This window comes from Centruroides vittatus, unplaced genomic scaffold (assembly GCF_030686945.1).
Source record: "Centruroides vittatus isolate TY-2023 unplaced genomic scaffold, ASM3068694v2 contig_717, whole genome shotgun sequence".
Lineage (NCBI taxonomy): Eukaryota > Metazoa > Arthropoda > Arachnida > Scorpiones > Buthidae > Centruroides > Centruroides vittatus.
This window is the reverse complement of record NW_027122456.1, coordinates 241,051-268,743: the sequence shown is the minus strand read 5'-3', so window position 1 is coordinate 268,743 and position 27,693 is coordinate 241,051. Positions and strand designations below refer to the sequence as shown.

The following is a 27,693-nucleotide window of genomic DNA, read 5'->3' as shown; positions in this document are numbered from 1 at the left end:
CGGCAACCTATGCTTACTGTGCAGTGCGCTGCCAGTTACACCACCTGGACCTCCAAGCAATTCTTCACTTCCAGGCGTATCTAACCCTAGATATTACCATTTATGGTCTGGAAGCAAAGGAGTAAGAAGGGAAGATGGGATAGAGTAAACATGCAGGGAAGTTAGACTATGACAGTGAAGTACAGTAAGAAAACTAATAAGACTTCCTTACTGATGCTGGTATTTCACTTTCGTCCAGCCATATCTGAAGATGACCCATTAATTAGGTTGAAAATGTTAGCAGTTTTTAAACTTTACTCAATGTTAAAGATGTATTGATTAATTCAGCCGAGTTACAACAGTGCAACAGTGACTAGTTCATTTGGAATTCTTTTAACACACAATACACATTGATTATTTTTATATTATACAAAAATTATATATGTTTAAAAAACTACGAATATATTCATTTAACACTATTGAATACACAAAACACAATGCGAAAAGTAAAGCATTATATTTATAGGATATCAGACTAAAAAGAGTAAAATAGAAGCTTAAATTTGGGGAAAAGTAGTCAAACCTGGCATCACCGTATGCATCCCTGGTATGCAAACTAGCATGTGTTTGCATGGGACCGTGTCCATTTTAAGCGGTAGATATTCAACCCTTATTTTCTGAGTATGATAGAATGGGCCACTAAAATTAGATGTTTGAATTGCCCTACAATTGGAGGTCAAACTCATCTTTGCTTACTAGGAGAAAATCTATTTTACTCAAAACAGAACATTTATTGTGGGTACCACTTTGCTTTTCACACTTTTTGAATAATAAAATCATTATTGGAAATTGGGTTATTTCTTGCAGGGTTGTGAAGATAATTTAAAGTTCGATTTAACAAATTCTGGTAAAATTTTTGTTCGCATTATTGCTTGAAAATTAATGCTTTGACGACGGCATTTTGCTGTGGCAATGGCAAAATTTATTTAATGCGAGAATTTGCTTTATCAGTATTCATTTTAAGGCAAGTTGACTGTATAAAGTTTCATGTAAATATTAATAAATGTCAGTATCTTTATTCTGGAATGCTGTTGAAGAAATTCTCATTTTTCATTCTTATTTCAACTGTATTGGAATGTTATGTTACAAAAATTAATAATGGAAGTATATATCTAAAGTCTTATACATTACATTTTTCACAAGCAATATATTATATTTAATATTTAACTGTATAAATAAATGATTAATAAAACCTTTTTATGCCATTCGTCAAGAAAATACAGTTGGCCGTCCTCATTTGCAGAGATTAGGGGTACAAGATCGTACTGTTGCTCAAATTTAACATGCACAAAAGAAAATAAACAATACACTGTACTGCAGCAGTATGCTTTATGAATTTAAAATTGCAATATAGACAATGTAGGCTCTAACGCATGCACAAGCATACTCACATGCACCTGCAGAAACACATATACATGCAGAGAGAGAGAGACAAAGAGATACAATGCAGTGCATGTACATCATGTGATGCAATATCTGTACAGTATTTAGATAGCAGTAAAATTATTAAAGTTTATGAAACACAATTTTATAAAGTACAGTACTGTGTATTTTAACATTTAATAATAAAAGAACAAAATGTGTGATTGAGGCTGGCTAGTATCTAGACCAGCGGCTGCCAACCTTTAATCTATCTCACGGACCACTACACTGACAATTTTGAATCCCGCGGATCGTATCACGAATTTTTTAAACAATACAAACGTTCATAGAATAATGATCATAAAAGTTCTATTTTATTTTGCTTTATTAATATGAAATTTACTTGTTTAATTATAACTGAAATTCATTGCTGCTTATTTGAATTACCGTATATCTCGGCGGATAAGACGACCTTCAGATAAGACGAGGTATAAATTTTCTTCAAAGTTTTATAGTTTTAGCTTATATCTGTCCTATAAGACGACCCCAAACTATCAACGGCCTATGAATTTAGTTTAGATCAGCGATCATCATCTGAATAATAATACTGTATAGCGTATACGGAAGTACGTCCTATTTGTATTTTTTCAAATGAACAAATTTATTTTCTTGCACCTGGCAGCACTGCCTTGCGATTGTTTCAAGCATTCGCGCTGATCGGCATTTGGGTAATGACCTTGACTATTCACAAAAACGTCGTATGGGCTATTCTATTTTGTGCATATACCCTACTCTCTATTAGTAAATAATTACGGTTTGTCCATTTTTTTATAATGGTTTTAATTTATATAAATTTCAATCTAATTTTTTGTATCTGTCCTATAAGGCAACCCCAGATTTTCGGGGCCTTTTTTTATGATTCGACTATCGTCTTATCCGCCGAGATATATGGTAAGTTTACGGATTCTCTGCTCTTTTCCTCGAAGAATGACGATCGCACTCATATCATTTACAGTTACTGTTTTCACATTTGTATTATAAATACAAAATACACAAAAAGTGTACACACTCGGTTTATTATTAGTTTTTACAGTTTAAATTAATCTAAAATAAATTTTAATGCTCAGAACTCAAATAAAAGCCTTATATTATTATACCTATCAGCAAATAATTATGCATCCAAGTACAACAGAACTTATATATCTGTAACAAGCGCTAAATGATTAATGTGAATGTAAAAGCAGTCTTCATTTAAAACATCACTAAATTCTCATTAATCAATGCTCTTAATCTAGACTTTAAATAGACGAATAATTAAATGAGAACAAGCAATTATTTATTGTGACATTTTCACAATGTCAGGCTGCATTTTTTTCGTCATAATGCTTTCAATTTTAGTAGCGTCTTCACCCTGTACACCATACTTTTCCTGTTAACAATGGAATTATGCTGGTTATCTCACTAACTCCAGAAGAAAGTTCGTATACGGTTAATTGGACCCTCTTGCCCCGTAGCTTTCCGTATCTGATCTCGACTTTCGTCTCTCTAACTATGTTCTTGAGATTAAGACAGATGCCAATGGGAATTTATAGATGTACAGCCCAATTATAAAATTTAATTTTGCGGTACATTGACGAGAGAGAAAAGATTCCGTGAATGCCGAAAGTAGATTTTCGTCGTCAAATTTATAGTTTTTATTAATTGGATTAATTAAATCTTTGTCTTTGTTAGTGGAATTGTTAGTGTTTCTCTTATCTATTTGGACTGTATATTTGATATCCACTTTCGGCACAGATACTTACAGATTTTAAAAGAGTTTATTCTTTGTGAAACATATAAGTTTATATGAAGTTACATGTAATTAAAAAATAAAGAATTAGATTTAAAACTGTTATCAGAAGACATTTTTTTTTAACCAATTTATTTTAGAAAATCAATATGGTATGATAAACAAATTTGATAATTGACTCTAAAATGTGAAGACATTAATGAGGAAGGATAAGATTTATTTAAAAAATGGAAACTCCTTTCAATAAATTTATTAAATTTTAATAGTAGCATAACTATAATATTGGGTAGGCCAAAATACAAAGTTTAAACTTACATTTATCTCTGTACCATTGTGGTACAGAGATAAATGGACTTACTAATGTTGTAAATGAACAGTAAACTCCTTTTTCCAGTACTTATTTGAGTTTTACTTAATTTATTTCTTTACAAAAGTAAGGGGGTCTACTCTCCATGGACTCCTCTCTTGTTACATATTACTGGATGTAAACTAAGCTTATCTATTATAATTAATAAGACTAAAATTATTTTATTTTAGGAAAATACATTAATTTCCTTAGTGTAATGAAAGAATATACAGTAGAGCATCGATTATCTCGATCCCCCGATTAACCGACCGCGTTCTAGTCGCAAATTCAAATGTCCGCTAGTGATGTGGCGCTACAATATTTGGTTATGTCTTGGCTACTTTAATATTATTTTTGTTAAATTTTTGCATGTTTTAGCTGGCAGCACTGGCTCGACCATGAAAGGGAGGCTAGTATTTAAACCAGGCCCAATACACTATACTAATAATGTATTTTTTCATACTTTTCGGTTATCCGACCAACCTCAGTCCCCAATTAAGTCGGATAATCGATGCTCTACTGTATATATATATAAAATTCAAGAAATCTTTCTGAAAATTAACTAAAATTGTATTCCTTGTATCTTAAATCAATAGGATATCTGATCATCTAAGTAAACTTTATAAAAGCTTCCAACCATTAAAGAATTTTAATGTGTACTTTTAGTGTATAAATTATCAACAGGAATCAGCATTTGAAATTAAAACAATTAACCTGCTTATCTGTGTGTATTTTATTATGCTTTTACATTTAGTAGTGTAATCAGGGAAGGGCCAATTGCAAATAACTTTACCTTTGCAAAGAAATAAATTAAGTAAAGATCAGATAAGATAGGAAAAAGTTTGAATATATACACATTACAGTACATACAATATCTAAGAGTTTATCTTCCATTTACAATTTTAGTAGCTACTTTCATGCTGGTACAAAGATTAATATGGGTTTGCACATTGCAATTCAGGTCTTCCTAATTTTGGTTCTACTGTATATACTTGACTATTTCTTGGAAAAAACTGAATGATAACTAGTTAAACTGAGAATTCAGTTTTACAATTTCTTAACAATATTTTTGGTTATTACTCTTGGTTTTTATTTATCTAACATCTCAATAGGGGTCAGTTTCTTGTAGAAAATCCTTCTTGAAGCCATTCCCTTTAGCAGATTGCTCAAGTGTTGCATTGCCTTATTCCTTCCCCCAACTGATCTGCTATACAGGCCTGAGCCCCAAGCTCTGGCTGTTTCTCCCTCTCATTGGCACTAATTGTCATGTCAACTGGTGTAGTTTTCTTTCTATCAATATACTTAACCAGCCATAATTTAGTATGTTGATTTTGTTTGCTTTAATTTGTATATTAACTATTTAGTCTATTATTAGATTTAAATTGTAAAATAAATCCTTTTATAGTTAATTGAACCTTAATTTTCTAACATTTATACTGTTTTTTTCAGACTACTTATAGCGAAGGTGATTATATAATTAGACAAGGTGCAAGAGGAGATACATTCTTCATCATCAGTCGAGGAAAGGTATAATCAATAATAATATAATTCTTTTTCTCAATTAAAACACTATAATAATTTATTTTAGAATAGTTTAAATTAATATTGTGGCATTGTACGGGGCGGAAAAATTCCTAGGATTAGCTCGATTAATACTAATAGTAGAATTGTTTAAATATAGTATAGTATAGTAGTTAAGTATAAATGTACAGGTATGTGGCACTTATAGAGGATGGTAGGCTCTGAGGAATACATTGTTAAGTAAACATCATAGAGTGTACTTATGCAAACTTGTATAACAAAGTATAGTCTACTACTCATACAGGCTATATGTAACACAATAAGCATTTACTTATCTAAACATATATAGATGTAGAAAAGGTACAGGTAGTTAAAAATTTTTCAACTCCATTCAGAGCCAGCTTTAGACTTGTTGTAGCCTTAAGCTACGACATATGAGAGGCCCTTCCTCTTTCACCAAATAATAATGTGCAGTATGTATAAAACATCTTTAAGAATAGGACCAAGACCCAAGTATTTTTCTGAATGAGCCAGACTAATTGATCAAAGTATATATTTTTCTTTTCTGAACAAGGAGCCAAAGTAGCTAGATCGCACACTTTTTAGTTGGACTAACTCTTTCGGAAGGATGAAATTGAAGTGCAAATGCTGTCGAATATATGTAGATATAGAATTTTATCGTCCCCTTTCTCCTCTCATTAAATATTTGTTAAAAATTGATTTTTTTATACAAATAAATATTATTGTAAGTTAAATATTAAAAATACTAACTATAAAAGTATTTGGGTAAATGCCCCAGGCTCCTTTCAGTAGGATACCCCCTATGAGTACCTCTGCCCCCCGTAAAATGATTTGGTATTTAATTTTGCCAGAGTCACAAGTCGGAGTTGGCCTACTAAAATTATTATGAGTCGGAGTCGAGTGTTTTTTTTAACCAACTCTGCAGCCCTGCAAAATATGCAGAATTGGCTACTTTTCTGTAATCTGGCAATACTATGGTGACAGACAAATGCAGCGAAGACACATGGATCATTACTGAGTGGTGGTGAGTGCTCAAATACAGTGAAAGGTCTGACAAGATCAAGTCAATGTTTGCTAACGAGTGTGCCGAACCATCAAGAATTCCTGATTATCGAGTCCTGAATTATCAAGATGTTACTGTGTTATTACAAGAGGTATCAGGACTAGGTGTACTTTTTTAGATAAACCTAACAAGATTGATACATGTAATAAAGAATATTTGCATTATTTATTTATCTTTAATTAGTAGAAGATCGCATAAATTAAGTACCATTAAGTACAGTACATTAAGTCACAAATTTCGATGTTTGTTTATTTTAAATTTTAGATTAATTTTAGATATGTTTTCCTGTATTATTTTCTGAATTTGCTCATATATACACTTATAATGTTGTTATTACTATTGTTAGTACTTATATTGATTTGATGTTCAATACTTAATTAATAGGTTCGAGTTACTATGAGAGCCTCAAATTCAAATGAAGAGAAACATATTAGAACATTAGGAAGAGGTGACTTTTTTGGGGAAAAAGCATTACAAAGGTAATATAAGATGTATTGTATTTTTGTGCGTATTACCTGCATATAAAACACAGATATAGTATAACAAGTCTATAAACACAGATATAGTAAAGTTGAAAGAGGTGTAGATATATATATATATATATATATATTGATTTTAAATTGCAGTAATAAAGTTAACAAAACAAAAATAAATAAATAAATAAACAAAATATAAATATAAGTGTATAAATACACATGAATAATAAAACAATATAGAACACGTGCATTGATGAAAATACCCATATTCAGCTCTTACTTTTATTATTATGTTTTTATTAATAATACGATAAAACAATGCGGACAAAAATAATCAGTTAAAAATATACGATTTAACGAATTTCGGTGAAATTATACGTTTAATCTGATTAATTTTAGCAGAATATTATGTTTAAATACTTAAGAAATAGTTAAATAATGATAATTTAGTATTTTAATACTTTCGTTTTAATAAAAAAAACAAAAAAAGTCAAAATGTCTGGTGTTAATTTAAAAAAGACACAAATCTGCGACATAAAGAAAGCTCTTACTTGCGTATAATACGACCTTGTGTCGGATCGAATATCTTTTCATATGGTCGTAATCAATTAGCATATTATAAAGAAGGTATGTTGAAAATAAAAGTATTGTTATTATTTTAAAAACTGTACTGTAGCCATGTTTGAAATTTGATCAGGATATCTGTTTATATATTATTACATTACATAGATATTATAATAAATTAAAGAGCTATATTTATCCGAATGATTCATCCGTTATTGCGGAAAGTTTTGAGGATTGATCTTGTTAAAATTCAGTATTTTTTAATCGATATCTCTGGTTTCTAAGACTTGACTTTTAAAATAAATTAATTAAATATAATTATTAAATTATAAAAAGTATAATTTTAGAATTATTAAAGAGTATTTTTGTTATTTAAATTGTGAAATTTAAGTAAAAATTATGTACGTAACTTCAATTTTATATTATTAATACACGGAATTGTCTATTAATTTTGTATACTGCTTAAGGGAGGAGAAGATTCCAAAATGTACGTCATTGTACAGGGGAGAGAGGGGATCAAGATGTTGTCTACGTGGACTTTTTTAGTGGTGTACAGATTTGTTTTTATAAGCTTGCTTAGTAGTCACACGAATAAACTAATAAAAAATATTAAAAGGACTTTTCGTATTCGTTTAAAGGTCACGTTCTTAGTGTCAGAGGGTCCGTGAACTGTGTGCGTATAATTAAATGAAAGGGTTTTGCCAAAAGTACATCATAAAGGAACTTATGATGTACTTTTGTGTACATAAAAAGTACATAAAAAGGAAGGAGATCGAAAGTGGATCGAAAACTGTGCATGTATATAGTAAATATATGATTCCTTCCTTAAGAAAGCAGACATTTTAATTAAATATTGTTTACTCAGACGTATTAAGTTACATTATTTAACAAACGTAATGAATATTATTAATATAAAATTACATTTCGTTAATTAATTAGTAATTAAATTTGTATACGAGATATAATTCAGTTTGAACTTTAGAAAATTAAAAATAATTTTTAACATTTATTTTTACAATATTTTTTTATTATTCAGAATTTACATGCAATTCTTTTACTAAAATATAATTTAAACTCTTCAAATTTTCGAATATAAATCAAGCCAGAATGCAAAATTTTAATTTTGATTATTAAAATATATATATTTAAGCATAAGATAAACAGTGTAGGATGTAGTGGGTCTCCTCAGATAGATCATTTTCTATAGTGAAGCACTGTATACCTTTTAACATAATAACTTAGCATATCTCTTTTAATATATATTTTATTATACGAATATAAAGTGATCGAATAATGTAAATATGATTTTTTACAGCGAAGACGTACGCACGGCAAATATTATCGCCGACGATCCCGACGGCGTTACGTGTTTAGTGATAGATAGAGAGTAAGTATAAATTTCATTTAGTATTTTATGTATTTTCTAAGAGAGATCGGATAATTCGGCTTATTTGCTTATAAATCGTATCATTTATAAAATAATGGGACAACTTAATAATACTTAATGGATGTATATTATAATTGATTAACAAACACGTCCATTTTATTTGCTATTTCCACTACTGATGTTTAATAAATGTTAGATAAATAAAGGAAAACAAACATTTTCGGCCACTTTAGTGGGCCTCCTTGGGTTTTGTAACCTGAGGAGGTCCACTAAACTCTTCCAGCTTTTAGGAGTTATAACTGATTAACCTAATTCTCTTTTGTGGTTTTTAGTTTTACTGTTATCATGTACAGTACATATACAGAATAGATTCTAGATTATCTAGGACTGTATTAATCGGGAAGCAGATTTATAACTCGTTCACTTTGCATGCTATTAGCCAAAAGGAGAGGAAGGGGGAATGAGATACTTTGTTGAAGTGTTCATTGTATGCATTGTTGTTTCCATATTTTCTATTCAAAATTTAACCTGTTCTGTTTACTGAATACAGGATTTAAATAGTACCAGATTAACTAGAATTTTAATCGTGACATTTCTTCTATTCCAGGTAATTGAGAATCTACTACTTTGTTTACATACATACACATACATACATGGAGCTAAACGTATATACAATCAGGATTGTTGAAAGGGAGGGGAGCTGAAGATTTTTCCTTAGCCCCTTCTATGGGTTTACAATTTATAAATTAATGTTATTTTTTACTAATACAAAGTAAAATCTCTAAGACTGCATTTTATTAATAAAGAAACATTTCATTTGTTCAAAAAAGTTGGCAGAGTGGCATGCTAAGGAGTTAAAGGGTCTGCTTGATCTCTAGGCTACATACATGCTCTTGATGCATGTTCATGGCCTTACATTACCTTTGATATATAGCTCCACCCTTGTAAATTACCTGTGAATGGATTTTTCTCAAAGACATTGAATAGAGAATCTGTGAAATGTACAATTTTATATCATAAACAACATTGTGTTGCTAAATCACAAAACTTCATTACTAATTTTTATTGTCTGAGTACTTCAGTTTGACTGTATATATATATACATACAGAAGGGTCCTAAGATTTGCAAGGCCTTATGCAAAATTTCTTTTTGAAGCCCATTAAAAGATAATAGATGAGAGTGGGTAGATTTATTTCAGTTCTGCAAATGTAATAGTTACTGGTACGATTTGATGATTTAAACACTAAAATATACTACTGAGTTTGTGAGACCCCTCAAAGTATAAGGTTCTATGTGTCACCTTTTTCTCTATACTTAGGGCCACTTCAGTACTGGCCTGTGTAGTTTTAACTCATTCTACTCTGTGGGCACTAAGAGATCCTTTGTTTTTTCTATATGTATTACGGATTTGGCTTGGCTCACAATGGTAATGTCCAAGTGGGGAAGGATAGACCCAAATGTGACCAAATCAGTTATGTTGATATTGTGAAAAGCCAAGTCTACGAAAATTTCTGAGCTATCTGGCTCCACCTTGGGAAAGCAAACTTCAACATCTCATCTGTGTGGCTGTTAATGTATTATATTTTAATTGTTTTGATTAACTGAAGATATTTTATCTTATTTTATTATATTGAAATAAATTATAATGTAAATATTCTGTTATTTTGATTTCATTTCATCCAGTGGAGACTAAGAGGGCCATTTTTTTTAAAATTGCGGATTTGGCCAGGCTCACAATGGAGTGGTTGAGTGGTGAGAGATGAGGCGTGACTTACCACCCATAAATTTCTGGAGTAGTTCACTCAGATTTGATTCCGGGTTTCTCGGATCGGTAGGCCGATGCTTTAACATCGGTACACCTTCAGAACTCTCGAGAATTACTAACTACAATTGTCTCTCGAAGCCGAGGATTACTGCGATACTTAAATTTAATATTTATAATTTAAAGTAATTACGTAATTAGAGAGAAAATTTTATATGCTAACCTCTAAGAATTAATTTATGATATAAGTTTTTATCTTTACTTTAAAAAAGAGTATTAAATTTATAAAATAATACATATTTATAGGTCATTCAAACAGCTCATAAGTAATATCGACGAAATTAAAGCGAAGCGATACGACGAAGAAATTCAACCAAGAAGAAGGTATGTTTGTTCAGCTTCGGTTTCTTACAATAAAATTAAAAAATTGATAGAGAAGTTGGTTCGCGGCATAAAATAATTTCTTTATTAATTTTATAAAAGTAATTAGAATTAAATTAATTTTATTAAATATGAAAACAATGACTAAAAATAGAAACAACATTAAAAGTAAAATTAATAAAGCAATTATTTATTTATATTATTGCGGTAGTTAAAAGTGATGAGAATAGAGATTGCATTACTGGTAATCAGTTAAAAACGCATCAGTAAATATACCAGTAATTTGATATTTTTTTAACACTAAATTCAGTAAAAGTAGATAGATCGGTAATGATATTTTTGAAGCCAAATATTTATTTATATACACTTTTACAAAGATTTACATTGTTTGTAAATTAAAGACAGAAAAGTCAACTGTTTTTATTTAAACTGTTAAAATAGTTAACGTCATTTATTTTTTAAATTATGAGGGTCATTCAAATGAAAGCTGACCAATGATTTTATTTAGTAGGTATAGTACATTACATTAAAAGTAATCCCCTTGATGAATAAGGCACTTGTCCCACTGTGACACCTGACATTCATTTCCTTGCTCATAGAACTCAGTGGGTTGATGTCTGCATCATTCTCAAACTGTGTCTTCCACCTCAGCATCCGATTGAAACTTATGTTCTTTTAGATGCTTCTTAAGCTCCTCAAAAATGAGGAAATCATAATGAGACAAGTCAGGACTGTGTGCAGGATACTGGAGTGTTTCCCACTTGAATTTCATAATGGATTGCCGCACAATGCATGTGGTGTGAGGGCAAGCGGTGTCACGAAGGATGATGACCTTGCAAAAGCAGACCAGGCTGCTTGGAAGCTGACAGAGATTTTAAAGTTTCCATATACTGAGCAGCATCTATGGTGGTTCTGCAGGCAGAAAACTTCATCAGCTCAATTGTTGATGCATCCATGCTTGGAGTATTTGCCTGATGTGCTAAATGAATGCAGCTTGTTTGTAGGTTTACGTGACAGCAGCGTCACATGACACTGCAGTATGAGCCTGCAGTGTTTCCACCTACATTTCAAATGGAGACTGATTCGCTATACACATTTTGCGCTTTGATATATTTGTTGGTCGGGTTTTATTTGAATGACCCTCGTATTATGTTACAGTTTTTTTCAGTTTTTAAACTGTTATATTACAGCACTATGCTGGATAGTTTGGGAATTTGTTTGTTTACTTGTAATGCCTAAAGTGTACCAGCAAATTTATTTGAACAGCATTTTAATTGACAAAATGGAACACATTTATTTGAATATAAATGCTTGTATTGGAAACATTTTACTTTGTCTTACTTAGACTTGTAATTAAGATTAATTAATTAATTGATCACAGCAACTAAAATATTGCAGAATGCTCTATTTTCCAAGCAATGAAACTGTTTCTTTTTAAAATAGAAAAAAAGGGAGTTCAATTGGACATAGCATTGGACAATTCTTTCATAAAACTAATTTTTAAATTATCTTAATGATCAATAAAAACATAAACGAATATCACAAAACCTGATAAATTTGTAAAGCCAAACAACCTTCGGATTACATCAGGCTACTTTTCTGCAATTATGGGTACGTTCGTTAAGTCGAACGAGTTAAACACGTTAGTAACGAATCGTTCGAAAAGTAGTAGTCTCGCTCAGTGCGCATGTTCCGCGGTGATGACGTTTCGAACGAAACTCTAACGAAGCTCATGAAGGGAAGAGATGGTTTACTTCGTTAAGAAAATGGCGTCCAACTATATCGATCTATCAGATGTACTACATATGTGCTCTAATTGTGGGTTGAAAGGCAGTACGCTACAAATAACGACCCATGTGCAGAAATGCAGAAATGAGAATGGTAAGCAGAGTTCTTTTCTTATTTTTTTATACCTTAAATAAAAATTAACATACGAAATTTCATAAAATCATATACTGTATTTTATCCTAATTACTTTTTTACAAAAACTACACATCTGCATAAGATATAAGTATATAATAAAGGAACATACCATTATAAATAATTTTTATGTCAAGAATTAAGACTATTATTGATTATATCTGATGCTCGAGTAGTATTTCTACACAGTTTATACATTTTGTACAGTTTTTCCTTAATTATTGAAGTTAATATACAACAATTAATAAGCTTTTTGTCCTCTTAGAAATAATTAAGTAAAGTAGCACAATTATTCACTTTTTGTTGAGACTTATCACACACAGAGTTGGAGTATAAGTCCCAACAAAAAGTGAATAATTGTGCTAATTAAAGTTAATGTTAAATAATAAATGAATAGTAGCTGAAGAAATTCAATCTACCTTCAATTTGTTTGAAACATATGCTATAGAACAGTAGGTAATTACATACAAGGCTAGGGCATCTAAGCATAAAAAATAAGTTATATCTTTAATTGTTTATATGACTTTTAGGACTTGTGTGTCCTAGCTTTAATAATAAATCAATTCATATTAATATAAATTTTAATTAGAATATTTTTATTACTTATATGAAGATTGAATTTGAACAAGCTAAGTGTTCTTTTGTTGTACAAATCTAAGCATTTTGCTTTTAAAATAGACATTTTTAATTTAAAAACTATAGTAATCTTAAAGTTTAGCTTGATCAAATTTAGATCTGTCTCATCTAAAATGTGATTAAACACATCTACTTTATAAACATATATACTTTTAAACACAAATACTTTTTAAACATAAATAATTTAATTATATTTACTGCTTACGTTTTCAGTTGATCCAAATATAAGACAAGAAACAGAAGCAGCCCCTTCTGGAAGTCAGTCAGTGACATTTATTTGGAATGATGAGACAACACACTTGCTTCTCAATGAATACAAAATACACGAAAGCATGTTTTCGTCTCCGTATATTAAAAAGAAACAAGCGTGGGAAAAAATATCGAATAGCTTTAAAAGCTATGGCTATTCTGTAACGGCACTTCAGTGCGAAAATAAATTTAAATCTTTAAAAAATAATTACAAAATAATTAAAGATAATAATAATACAAGTGGATCGTGCGGAAGGAAGTGCCGTTACATGACTGAGTTAGATGAAATATTTGCGAAGGATCCAGCTGTACAGCCTGTTTCCATTGCAAGTTCATCTTCTGGATTCAGTAATTCTGTTGCCATAACAGAAAATAGAAATATCAATACAATGCCAGAAACTTCATCACCTAAATCAACTGCCAACAAGAAGTGCAGAAAAGAAGAAGAACCTGAATGGTTTACTAATTACAGACTTAGTGTTGAAAAACGGCATGAAGAAAATATGAAAATGAAAACATTACTACTAGAAAAATTACAATGCTTAATTGATAAATTGTAAAACAATTCTATTTTGTAAATAAAATATTGATTTATAGTTTGAATGTGTTTTAAGTTGCTTTAGTGGTTAAATTAATTGTAAAAATAAATCACTAAAATATTGAAATCAGTCATTTGTGAACGCAACATAAAAACTTTTATTTTTCTGTGAAATGACATGACAAAATAATTTACTAAACAGATATTACATTGTACAGAAATACTACAATTATTAAACAAAACATGATTTCTGAGAGCTTAGAAACTATCAGAAATAAGCTGTCTTTTTCTTTGAGCAGCGCTGTTATATTGTATGTTAGATGATTCATTTTCAAGCATTTCATCATCACAATTAATTGTATCAAATTCGTCAAAATCATCCTCTGCCATCAGACAGATGTTATGAAGAACACAGGCTGATAATATGTAGAGGGGCAACATTGATGTTTTATTTGCATCAAAATATTTTAACCGTCTAAATCTTCCTTTTAATAATGCAAAGCTCCTCTCAATAACAATTCTGCTCTTTGACAGTTATTATATGTATGCATTTCAGCAGTTAGGTGACCATTATTTTTAAATAATACCATTAACGACACCATAAGTGGGTAAGCAGCATCTCCCACAACATGATAATCCGACAATGAAGAATCGTTAAGTTTCTGAATCACTTCAGAATTTCTGAAAACTCTGGCATCGTGGACAGAACCAGGGAAGCCACAATAACAGTCTGTAAAAACTAAGTTATGGTTGCAGACTGCCTACAAAATTAAAGAATGAAAATTCTTCCGGTTTATATATTTTTCCGCTGCTTCACTTGGAGCTTTAATGGGAATGTGGCACCCATCAATTGCACCAATTATACCTGGGAAACCAGCTATATTTTTAAATTTTCTGGTTAAATGGGCATATTCTTCCAATATTGGCCATTTTATAATATCACTTGCCATTTTTATGAGTTCATTACATTGTATTAACTTCATTAAGTTTAACAGACTTGAGGAATTTCTTTAAGAAAATTATAAATTTATTTGTAAATCTTTAATATTGGCAAATTTCATACATAATTAGTAACAATGAATTATGTTATCACTTAACTATTGGCTTATCTAATTTTGAAACATTATTTAATAAATTTGAATACAGTATTTAGCTTTAAAATTTATTAAGTAGTTTATTTTACCTGAATGATTCCTGATTTGCTAGAAGCCAAATTACCGACAAAATTTGCTTGTTTGCATCTAAACAAGGTCTTCCGAAAGAATTTAGTAATTTCGGTTTTAATTTTTCCAAAAGAAATTCGAAAGTGCATCGTTTCATTCTAAAATGACATTGGAAGTCGTCGCTTAAATATGAAGGAACGACACTTTCTGCGTATTCTCTTATACGCAGTCTCCTTTTTCTCTTTTTTGAAGTTTCTAAAATTACATAACTTCCAATCTCATCTTCAGATTCATCCGAAAAAAATACTTCAGATACAATTGCACTAACAATGTTTAAAACTTCAGATTTAGAAACGGCCATTTTCTAAACGAATCGTTCGGAAAGTCTAACGAAACAAGAATAACGACGACGTCATTCTCGTTTAATTCGTTTGACTTAACGAACGTACCCTATATTTAATTAATTACTAAATAATTTGTTACTAGAGGGTTGCGTTAGGTGCCATCTCTTATTAAATTTAATAATTATAATTAAATTAATATTTATCAAATAATTTAGAATATTCCGAAGAGAAGAATTGGTCCGGAGTGGACTCAAATCCACAACACCTGCTTACCGTGTGGGTGCATTGCCACTTACACTACCCGAGCTTCTGCTCTGGTCTCTTCTTCCAGACATATTTAAATATGATATAACATCCTTGCGAGTTTGAGTCCTGCTCTGGGCTGATTCTTTTCTTCCAGAATATTCTAAATTATTTAATAAATATTAATTTAATTATAATTATTAAATTTAATAAGAGATTGCACCTAACTCTTCCCTCTGACGACAAATCATTTTGTAGTTAATTAAATGTAATTGTGGAAAAGCAGCTCGACGTTATCCGACGGTTGTTTGGTTTGACCGATACGAATAAAAATTTATTTATTTATTTTGTTATGTAAATTAAAAGTTTTATATTTAGATAAATACAATGTTAATTTAATGAAATTTGAATTAATAACGATGAAATTATCCTCGCTTATTATCCTCCCTTGCACACCCTCGCTATGCCACTGTACTTCTGCTTGCCACACAGATGCATTTCCAGTTACATTACTCAGACTCTCCATTAATTAATTTAGATATAACCGTACTGGTCACTTATGGATAATCTGGTAGATTATTTGGCGTTAATAATTGAATTTAGTTGCTGTATTACATAAATAGATTGTTTAATAGAGTAAAAGTTGTAAATATAATGTAATTCTTCATACTTAAACTTATCATTATACAGTATTAGGAAATGGTAAAGATATTGTTTCATGTCGGATATTTGTATTCTTATCACACACGAAGATTCACGACAATATTACAAATCACTTATTTAACTTATGTAACATGTTTGAGCATTTTTACACAAATTTAGGCTTTTATCAGATGAACGGAGACATATTAAAATATTTTTAATTAATATACTTTAACACAATTGCACTTCACAATAGACGCACAAAGTGCATTTACGGGAAGTGTGTCAGTCGGCAGTTTATGTTTTAGACTAATCAGTTATTATAGGAAACTCAATAAACAGTTATAAGACGATTTCCAAGTTATCCAGAGATTAATTGAATTTAAAACTGCTACAAATTTCTATTGTATTCATAAATTGTTAACGATTTTGTATTAAAATTGACTATGCTTTTTATTATGCTGCAAGGATTTTAATTCAGGTGGGAATTTAAAATAAAAAATAACAATTTGCTAAAATAATTTAAGATAAATATTTAAATAATCGTTATCGATTCTAATTTTCAGAATATATGAGGAATTCCTCGGTTTGAAACTGTCCGATCTGCGGGTGGTTACGACTCTCGGAGTCGGAGGTTTTGGACGAGTGGAACTGGTAAATATTATAAAATATAAGTTGATAATTAAGTATTTGATATGCAATTACGTATTTAAAAGTTAATGTTAACATTTTAGAATGTTGTTTGAGTTAAGTTTTAAAATTAGAATAACTTATATGGTTATCAATATTTATTTTTGTTTTGTCTGATGTTATTGAACTATTACAATCATGCAACTAATTAAACAAGAAAGAACTATGTTATATCCAAATAAATGCAGAGATACTGGCAGTCCGAAAAGTCACCCTTACATTGAGAAATTTGCAATGACATTGCATATGAGACGTGTAAGTCATGTGTCCTGCATTTCCAATTTGTGGTAGATGGTATTACTGTTCATTCACAGATATTCTGGTTTTGGACTACATTACACACATTACATTACACTACACTATTTTTGGAAGATTTCTGACCACATAATCTCTTGTGGAATCTTGTTCTCTAGGTCTTCAGACATTGCTCCCCTGGATTTTGAGGTTTTTGGGAGACAATTCCAGTATTTTCTGTAGAAAAGACTGCAGTATGATATGCAAAACTTCACTTTTATTAAAACTCAAATCTTTTCCACTGCGCGGTAAGTTTTTGGACATCCTGTACAAACATTAAAATGTCCAAATGTATTTTCGCATCATTTCTCGCAAATAAATTTTATTAGGGACACGATCCGAATAAAATAAGAATGAAGATTGTTTGATTAAAGTTGTACTGTATTTGTTCAGTGGCGTAGCGAACATAACTGGCGCCTCCCTCCCAGAAACACATATAGTTTGTCTTGGAGACCAATTGGGTGCCCCTCTCCGAGTGGTGCCCGGGGCATGCTACATCCCCTTGCCCCCCTCGCTACGCCACTGTATTTATTCTAATAAGCAGCGCAGCTGCAAGATGAAAAAGTTATAGACTAAAAGTAAGTACGCTATCTATTGGAGAAAGGTAAGGCTTATTTAAACTGAAAAATTGCAGTCTATTTAATGTTGCCACTCTTATCATATGTTGAGGGTCGCATAGTTACTCAAATAACAATAAAGTGATAAAGTTACCTGATTTATTCTATTAATAACCACACCAAATTCTCAAAGAATAGAAATAATAATCACTCTCTAATAGTAAGCGCGCTCTAAGAAATAATGCAATTGCAGGCTGAAAAACTTAAAGACAGTGTGTTGTTTATTAGAATACAGTATTAGTGATGTTGGCCTTAAGAAAATTTTGTTTAGTAAATGAATCTCTGCCATTAATTTAATTAATAATGAACTTTTAATTCAGGTTCAAATTGCTAAAGATCCTACGAAGTCATTCGCGCTCAAGGTTATGAAAAAGTCGCAGATTGTCGAAACAAGACAACAGCAACATATTATGTCGGAAAAAACTATTATGGAAGAGACCAATTGCGAGTTTGTTGTGAAGTAAGTCTTTTAACGAGTATTAATATTGTATTTAAAGTTTAAATATAATATCAAATTAAAAATACATATCATTTATATTAATTTAATTATAATTTTTATGAAGATTATGTAAAGTTATCTTATTTTTTTAAACTACTCTTCAACTGGAAACTATAATTTATTCAATTTGCTTGTAGAAATCTATCAATATTTTTCTATTATTGTGAAGGATCTCATTTAAATCTGGATTGTGCGATCCAGAATTCCAATCTGGATCTTGTAGTTATTTGTAGATGGTTCAGGCAAAAGCGTTGAGCTATCTTTATCTATTTTCCGGTGTCGTCGAGGTTTAATTGTGCCGAAATTTGTGAAATTGAAGCTAGCTGTACATCCTACGTGCCAATGTTCGGTGTCAGTAAATCTAGATTTGTCGATTCTTGTCGAAATTTTAAATTTCTCAATAGCTAGTTTAGTTTTATTAGTTACAAAATTATGTTATAAGATGATTCAGATATACTTTATTAATAAAAAAAGTTCAGTTTATTATTTTTGATGAATGCAATTTACAGAAAAAGATGAAGTCTGTATGAAGAAATAGTGTTTATAAAGGTTATAATATTGTTTTTGTTTAAATATACGAAACTTTCTCATTAATTTCAGATTGCTTAGAGCAAATTCCTCACAGAACCGTGTATTAAAATGTATGATAACTTCTTCCGCAAGTGAAATGCTTGTTTCGTATTCGGTGTCTGAATTCACCATATCGGTGCCTTGATATAAATAGCAATAAAAATTATGCACAGTGAGAATTTAAAGACTGAATCTTTAAATGAAGATCTTAAGAGAAGGTGGTCTTGTTCTTTGTTTACAATAATTTAACATTGGCAGAGTTTAGCCAGGTGTTAGTTTTCAGTTGATTTTTGTTCGTTTCAGTGAATTATTACTCTATTTTTATTGAATGCATTTGATAATATATTTGATAAATTAAAGCCGAACAATTGCCAGATTAGATCGGGTTGTATTACTATTAAAATGCTAAGTAATTTGATTTAGAGGTAGTCGTTAGGTACTATCTCTTATTAAATTTAACAATTATAGTTAAATTAATATTATTAATTAATTCAGAGGTTCTAGAAGAAAACAGTCAGATACTTAAACCTGCAACCACCAGTTATGCTACTTAGACCTCACTTCTAGAACTGTTAATTTAGATTTAATCCAGCAATTTTTTGGCTTTAATATAACTATCGGGCTTACAGATGTTTATATTTGTATAATTGATAAATTACCGTAAAAATAACTAAAATTTGTTTTGTTTAACAGATTATTCCGTACATTTAAAGATAGAAAGTATCTGTATATGTTAATGGAAGCATGTTTAGGTGGTGAATTGTGGACAATTCTAAGAGACAGGTAAGTTTATCTTTAGTTCTTATCTCAGTTAGAGGAAAAATTTTTAAATTTAAATGTTTATCAATGATCTTTACTTAACAATTAATTTAAAAAATGTAATTTAAACATATAAAATTTGAATTTAATAATATAGCAAATCAATATTTTAAAATCTAGATTTAATTATGCACATGTAATAAAACAAGATAATGCATATTTAAAATTTTTCTATTAATAGCGAGGTTGAGGCCGAAGTTTTAAGCACGAAAACGTGTACGTCGGACGTTTGGTACCTCTTTCCCGTAAGCCTAGAAGTTTGACGATGGCGTTTGGAATGTCGAGCATGATTCCACTGACTATCCAAATGCCATTGTAAAACTACTAGGCTTACAGAAATGCGGTGCCAAACATCCGACGTACACGTTTTCGCGTCTAAACTTCGGCCCCAACCTCGCTAATATAATCACAAAATATGGCAGTAAAATTGTGATTTATGTAGAAATTAATGATCTAAAGTCAGATCTAAAGTCTTACATTAAATGCATTATTAAGCATTTCAAAACTCCAATTTCTTAATCTCGTTTCCTGTCATTTCTCTTGACAATGGACTTGGCTACCTGAAAGTATTTCAGAAATTGATACTTAATTTATGTTAATGAGTCCAATAAATCAGATTTTTTAGTTTACATATTGAGATAAGTTTAATGATATAAAGACGTATATAAACAATTAACTCTACCTTTTTAATAATGAAATCTCTAAATGCCAGACTATTTTGGGCTGTATGTTGGTTAATTATCGATACAAAGTAATTTGGCAGGAAGATAGGCAACATTGTTCCTGTACTAGACCACTGGCTACATCACTCGTTGAATACTTAGGTGTGACAGATAGGAGCGTTGAGGCAAGGATTAAAGAATACAAATACATCCTTTGTTGTCTATGTCTTGGAAAATGAAGTGTAAGTGAATGCTATATGCCTTTTATACTACACTATGGATCCACACAGACTAAAACATCTTGCAAAACTTGAGATTTTCAAAGCCTTCCGAAATAGAACAGCAATTAATTATAAAGATATGGTCTTAATCATTCTGGATGGCGTTATTTGAAATTCTCTAACTGGCTGTTGCAATGTTATTGTAATAGTCATGAACATTCTCTACTGCGCCTAAAATTTTAAATTAAAGTATTCTATTGTAATTTTCAATCTACTGTTTTATTTCTATATTCTTTTAATTGAACTTGATGACGACCATTGTGTACAGATGAAAACATTTGTTTTAGTAAAGGATTTATAATTTTGCTGGTTTTTGATGTGTTTGGTTAGCTTTATTTATACATAACAGCATCCACTTACTGTGAATCTGCTTATTGCAAGAAGTTCAAATCCTGGGGCCGTATTCTGGTCACCGTCTTTGGTCTCTCGTCTCTCACAAGCCGGTCGCTGATTGGCTAATCGTTCGGATCAGCCAATCAGCAACCGGCTTGTGAGAGACCAGAGATGGTGACCAGAATACGGCCCTTGCTCTATTATCAATCTTTTCTTTCAGAATATTCTAACTTGTTAAACTTAATTCAAAAAATTAATGTACAAGAATCATACTCTTCATTTATCATTTACTTTCGGCATTTTCTCGTAGACCTTCTGATAATAAATTACATTTTACGAACGTGAAAGAACAGTGTGACACATAAGTTAAACAATTATAATGAAGTTACTTATTAAATAAATTTTCTGTGAGCAACGGACTTGGTGATACTGCAGACTAACTGGCCGGGTCTCAAGGTTTTTGGATAGTTTGGGCTCCCTCCGACACTTTGGTTTTTTACCCCACTATGGTCGACAGCCCGACCCGATACGATAGGTGCTTGGTCACAGTACATACCCCTATTTTGTATAAGTTTGTAAAACAGTGTTAGGTTTTTTTGTTTGCATGTTACTGGCTTGCCTGCAGGCTTCTCCACTGATCAGGTCTTAGGCATGTTCTTAGTGTAACTAATAGTTAAAATGGCTCTTGCTAGTTGTGCTTTTTACCTGATTGTAACCAACATTTAAATCTTGAACATTTGTTTACCAAAGATTCAAGAGGTAACATTTGAAACTGTAAATAAGTAAATGAAAATACTTAACATTATTGATACAAGTGGTAGGCTTAGAATATGAAAAGAAATAAAAAATAGATAATTTTTATTATCTAAATTTCCAATTGGTGAGATATAGGAGACTTATGACACCATTAAATGACAAATTTTATTTGTGAAATGAATTTTGGTCATAGTTAGATCTTCTTCATCCACTTTTATATTGATACCTATAATAAAAGTGGCTGAAGAGGATCTACATATGATCAAAATGTATTCTAAGAATAAAATTATATATTAAATATATAATAAATTATGTCCTATATCGCTACCAATTGGAAAATTTGGATAATTAAGTAATTCGTTAGAATCAAAAAGCTTGTAGTTAAATAGATAATTTCTTTTAATATTATTCTCTATAAATTTATATATAACTGTCTTTTACCTTTTATAACTATCTGTATTTATGTATACTACGAGTAACTTTCCGAGTTTCGTCTCCTGTCTGAAAAGAAGGATTTTATTCCTCTGTGTCCTTCTATAAATGAAAATGGTGACACTGCAACAGAGAAGGCATTTTGTGTTCTGCAGTTTGCAAAGTCAGAACCGCTCATCATTGTGTTATACGAGTGATTTGCACAAGCCGTAGAACTGTGGCTGTCTTGGGTAGTGACAACAGATGTGCTATAACGAGTGTAAGAAGAATTTGAATATCAGTTGTATGCACGCCACATGACACGAGGTTCACATGTTGAATAATTGTAATGGGCAAACGTGAAACTTGGACAGTTTTCCAATATTTTAATATGCATTACAACATTCCCAGCTAATAATTAATATAATTACAGTAATTTAAAATTGTAGCATTCATTTCGGAAGACTATATTTAAAGTTATTTAATATATGACCTTCATTATAATTTACAGGGGTAATTTCGATGATAACACTACAAGATTTTATACCGGTTGTGTAGTAGAAGCTTTCGATTATCTCCATTCTCGAAATATAATTTATAGAGATTTAAAACCAGAAAATATGTTACTAGATAATACGGGTTATGTTAAATTGGTAAGAATCTTTATTTTGCTTTTAGTAATTTTGACTTGATTGATCATTCGATTAATTTTGACGCTTACTTTTTTGACAGGTCGATTTTGGTTTTGCTAAAAAGCTGCACAATGGTCGTAAAACGTGGACATTTTGCGGAACACCGGAATACGTAGCTCCAGAAGTAATACTAAACCGAGGTCACGATATATCTGCCGATTATTGGTCTCTTGGCGTGCTCATGTTTGAATTGCTCACTGGAACGTAAGTGCATATTAAACTGTGGAAATGTAATGAAATTTAAAAAGAAAATAGTTTAAATACTTAATATCTTTATTTATAGTCCTCCGTTCACCGGACCCGATCCCATGAAAACATACAACATTATCCTTAAAGGTATCGACGCGGTGGACTTTCCTCGTTGCATAACTAGAAATGCCATGGCATTAATAAAGAAATTATGCAGGTATATTTAGAATTCATTATAATTTTAATATAATTTTAAAAAGTTAACAAAGTAATAAAATAATTAATTAATTTGTCTTTTCAATAGAGATAACCCTTCAGAACGAATCGGTTATCAAAAGGGAGGCATACAAGACATACAGAAGCATAAGTATGTATTTAACTTTTGCACTTTGTTTTAATATTTAAAAAAAAATTGTCACAAAATATCTGATATACAAATATATAAACCTATTTTTTATATTTTTGTCCCGTGAGCATCTGTTTTTCTACTTTACAGACACTAGGAGGGCTTGCTAAGAGAAAAGCCTTCCTAGTGTCTACAAGGTAGAAAGAGTTAAAAGAAAATGAGGTCCTTCTTATTCCATTTGGAATATACCTCCACTTGTGTATATAAGGTTTAATCTATGAATTGAATGTTTAATGTGCTGTGGAAGTTTTAATATATTGAGTACACGACAGACAGGTTCAATTGACACAATAAAACTGAACGACCAGTGCTGAGCTCTTCTGGTCATCCCTTATTCAGTCTTCCTACTCCTCTGTCTACAAGTTTTCGTTTCTTATCCTGCCTGAGGCAGGAGATAAATCTTTTATTTCCAGAAAGATTCTTACTCCTGGCTGTCTCTAATGGATGGATAATTAACATTATTTGTATTATCTTAAGAAGTGGCTACTCCATTAGTTCCCCATCAGTGGTGTGGGGAGCTAATGGAGTAATTATCTTGGGTGTTCAGAGTATTTAATTTTTGTTCATTTTCAAACTTTTTGTGCTTTTTTTGTGTACATTATGAACTTAGCTCTTAATGATGTGCCGAGGAAGTTCAGAAGTGCTTGAGAATTGCTTTTTTCAAAGGTCGTTGTGAGTGAATTATATACTTCACCAGTATTTATACAAGCGGATGATTAATCTTGAGAATTGGTATTTAATTTTCCTTTTTTGGTTTTCAGTGTGTCGTTTGAAGCTTTTGGCATGTTAATTTATGTAAAATATACTTGAAAACAAAGTTGACGTCGAGTTCACGGGCTTATATTTTAGCGGAAATTTATCGCGATGCTGCTACGTATGCTTAGAAGAATTTATTAATTGAATGCATATTAATAAATCTTAAAAATTTTTGATGATCTTATAGTTTTTAGAACAAACAGATAATGGACAACAATATAATTATAATGTAATATAAATTTAATTATTCTCCCAGTGAGGAAAAAAATACATTTTTTACTGATGTTTACGTAGAAATTAGATTAGTTTTTCGATAATTACTGCACAAAGATTATTAAAAGTTTAATTTAATGCTGTAATTGCTCGTAGTGATAGATTATAATCGAAAATCATAACATAAAAGTGGCTGTTACTTGAAATATTTCGCACTTAATGTGTATTTTTAATATAAAATATTTATCAACTTCTTTTTAATTATCTATAATTTGAATACTTTCAGGGCTCGGAACGTAGTTCTAAGCTTAATATAATAAAGAAATCAAACAGTTTAGGTATAAAATTCAAATTTAATCAAAATATTTTACTTCAATAATTGTGAAGGATTATTTGAAGGGATATGATAATTGAAAGAGATTATTTTGTATGGGATACAATAACTGTAAGGGCTTACTTCTAAGAGATACAATAAAATAGGAATACAGTAATTGTAAGGGATTACTTGTAAGCGATTAAAAGTACAAAATTAGTAAATTTTGTGTTTTTCATCCCTTATAAGTAATCCATTAGAATTCAAAATACAGATTTAGAGGTATTCTTTAATTAAATTAAGGAAATTGTATACAAATTAATCTTAAAATCTGTTGTACCCTCAACTGAAATTATAATAAAAACTCTACTGTTGTAGTTTTGATAATTTAATAGAGGAAGATGTTAATATTAATTTTTATCTCTTCAATTTCTTATCAGGTGGTTTGATGGCTTCAATTGGGAAGGATTGAGGAATCGAAGTCTCTTACCTCCCATTATTCCGCAAGTATGTAATAATTTCGAGTTTATAAATAATACGTTTGTTAATTATTCTTCCGAGTTACTAAGTGTTTTTGCCCGCAGGTACGACACGCCATCGACACACACAATTTCGATCAGTATCCGCCCGACACCGACGGACCTCCTCCCGACGATATATCCGGCTGGGATGCGGAATTCTAGAGAGATAAAGAGGAATTAAGTTTGTGCGAGGACCACAGACATTATGCAAAAAAATCAAAAAGAAAAATTTGTGATGTGTTCCGGTTCAACTGGTACCTGAATGGTTCAAATGTGCCATCGAAAAACTCAAAACTGTTGGTTATTTCACCTTCAGATATTTATATTTATAAAAATGGAGTATGCCTGAGGCATCATTTACCTGCAAATGCATAATATAAACTTTTGTGGTATCAACATATACAAATTTTTAAATTTTGAATTATCAAATTTTATTGTATATAATATAATATAGGGTATATAAGATTACAAGTCGCATATATAATAGTTTTCGAACGCTCATATAACTTTGTTAACTGTAGTTCTGTTGCATACGAGTATTAGATTTTTTTTTAATGTGTGTGTCAAAACAAAGTTTTCTCCGTGCCATTTTACACGACTGTATTAAACTTAATGTATAGTATAATATATAATGTGTTATAGACATGTAGAGCTAACATATTCTATATTTTTAGAAAGTGTCGATGCAAGTAATGTGCAAGAAAGTAAAAAATCGTGCCTTATAAGAATTATACCGAAAAAAATAGTTTATTTACTTTCGGCTGCAGATAAAGGTTTAAAATTTCTGTTTATTTTTATATATTTATGTTTAAAATATAAAACAGTATAAAAGATTCAAATATCAAGTTTAATTTAAAACTGAAAGTAAAAAATTACATTGAAAATCCATTTACTTAAAGGAAGTAAATACTAAAAACACACAGATGACCTCGACCTTTCTTTTAGAGGCTCCTTAGCCATTTGTAAACCCGACCGGATGGCCGAGGCAGTTGCGGCATCCGTGTTCGGCTCCAAGGGACCCGGATTTGAATCCGGGAACTTCTCACTAGTGATACGACCCACACTCTCATTACCCAAATATGCCCGTCGGAGTCCAAGCCCATCACGGGTCTGCCAAACCCACAACGGGCTCAAAAAAGTCCCTTTTAGTGCCTACAGGATGGAAACAGTCCAAAAGAAAAAAAGAAAGCCATTTACAAGATGTTCTTAAAAATGATTCTGTATGCACATTTTAAACATTCTGCCGATGGCAACGTCTAAAAGAAAGGCCGAGGCCACCTTAGTGATTTAATATTAATTTCTGTAATTATGCGGACAATCAATGTACACTTTACTTTTAGAGGAGTGTATTTTCTGAATTTTTAAATGAAAAATGTACAAAAATGAAGTGTTTTGCATAAACATAAATGTCTGCAGTTATAAATTCTTGAATGTGTCAAATTCCATACTTTATGCTTAAGGAGGACCATAAGGTTGTGATCTGTAACAATTTCGATACTGGTTTGCTCAATATTATAGATAATTTTTTTCACATTTCTAAAATTCTGTATTCTGTCAAGAAGAAAGCAGAAAATATTATTTACTTAGCATTTAGTAAAAATAATTTTTAAAATTATGAAGTATTTGATTTGATAGAAGGAAAAAGTTCTTTTTTTCTTTTTTTTTGTATAAAATACAATATTTGGATCACAATACTCAATTGTTAAATAAAGTGCTGGCCACTACATGAGATGTATATTGGTCTGTGAATTTTTACTGCACACTGCCAGTAAAATATAAAAATTATGAATGAATAAATTTCAGTAAATTAAATAAATGATATTAAATTTTGGTTGAATTTAAAATAATTTATTTTGTGAATTCTCTTGCAACTTTATTAAGATGTGATTCGAGTTGTATGCGACGTGTTTGATACTTTTGCTCGGGCCATCCGCGTTGGAATTTGGTAAGAGAATTAGTACAGTCTCCGCATAGTGATTTCGTCTTTCTGTTATGCTGTTTTGGAAATCAGAAAAGTGGGGTGGCTGGATGGCGGCGAGCAGCGGTTAAGGTGACTCTGGGGGGACCCGGGAACAAATTCGGATGGGTCGAAAAGTCTCAGAAATTTTTTCGGGATGGTCTTCTGGATATGTTGGGCTCTGTCCTCATCACCCATCTGGCTGAATCCATAATGGGCTTGCTATAAAAAATGGTCTTTTTAGTGCTCATAGAGTGGAAAGAGTTT

At 30.9% G+C, this 27,693-nt stretch overlaps 1 protein-coding gene across 2 annotated transcripts in view; it reads left to right on the top strand.

Moving 5' to 3' along the window:
• The window catches only part of LOC136980643 (cGMP-dependent protein kinase, isozyme 2 forms cD4/T1/T3A/T3B-like), a 64,600-nt gene extending 37,284 nt beyond the window's left edge, over window positions 1-27,316 (top strand). For both annotated transcript variants that reach the window (XM_067276783.1, XM_067276782.1), the window contains exons 6-18: window positions 4,986-5,063; window positions 6,526-6,620; window positions 8,497-8,568; window positions 10,638-10,715; window positions 17,014-17,101; window positions 18,369-18,508; window positions 19,811-19,900; window positions 22,891-23,032; window positions 23,112-23,275; window positions 23,355-23,477; window positions 23,565-23,627; window positions 25,389-25,455; window positions 25,533-27,316. In XM_067276783.1, coding sequence (XP_067132884.1) covers window positions 4,986-5,063; window positions 6,526-6,620; window positions 8,497-8,568; window positions 10,638-10,715; window positions 17,014-17,101; window positions 18,369-18,508; window positions 19,811-19,900; window positions 22,891-23,032; window positions 23,112-23,275; window positions 23,355-23,477; window positions 23,565-23,627; window positions 25,389-25,455; window positions 25,533-25,631 — 1,299 coding nt within the window. In that variant the 3' untranslated portion in view covers window positions 25,632-27,316. The remainder of the gene's footprint in view (window positions 1-4,985; window positions 5,064-6,525; window positions 6,621-8,496; window positions 8,569-10,637; window positions 10,716-17,013; window positions 17,102-18,368; window positions 18,509-19,810; window positions 19,901-22,890; window positions 23,033-23,111; window positions 23,276-23,354; window positions 23,478-23,564; window positions 23,628-25,388; window positions 25,456-25,532) is intronic.
• The last annotated feature ends 377 nt before the right edge of the window (window positions 27,317-27,693 follow it).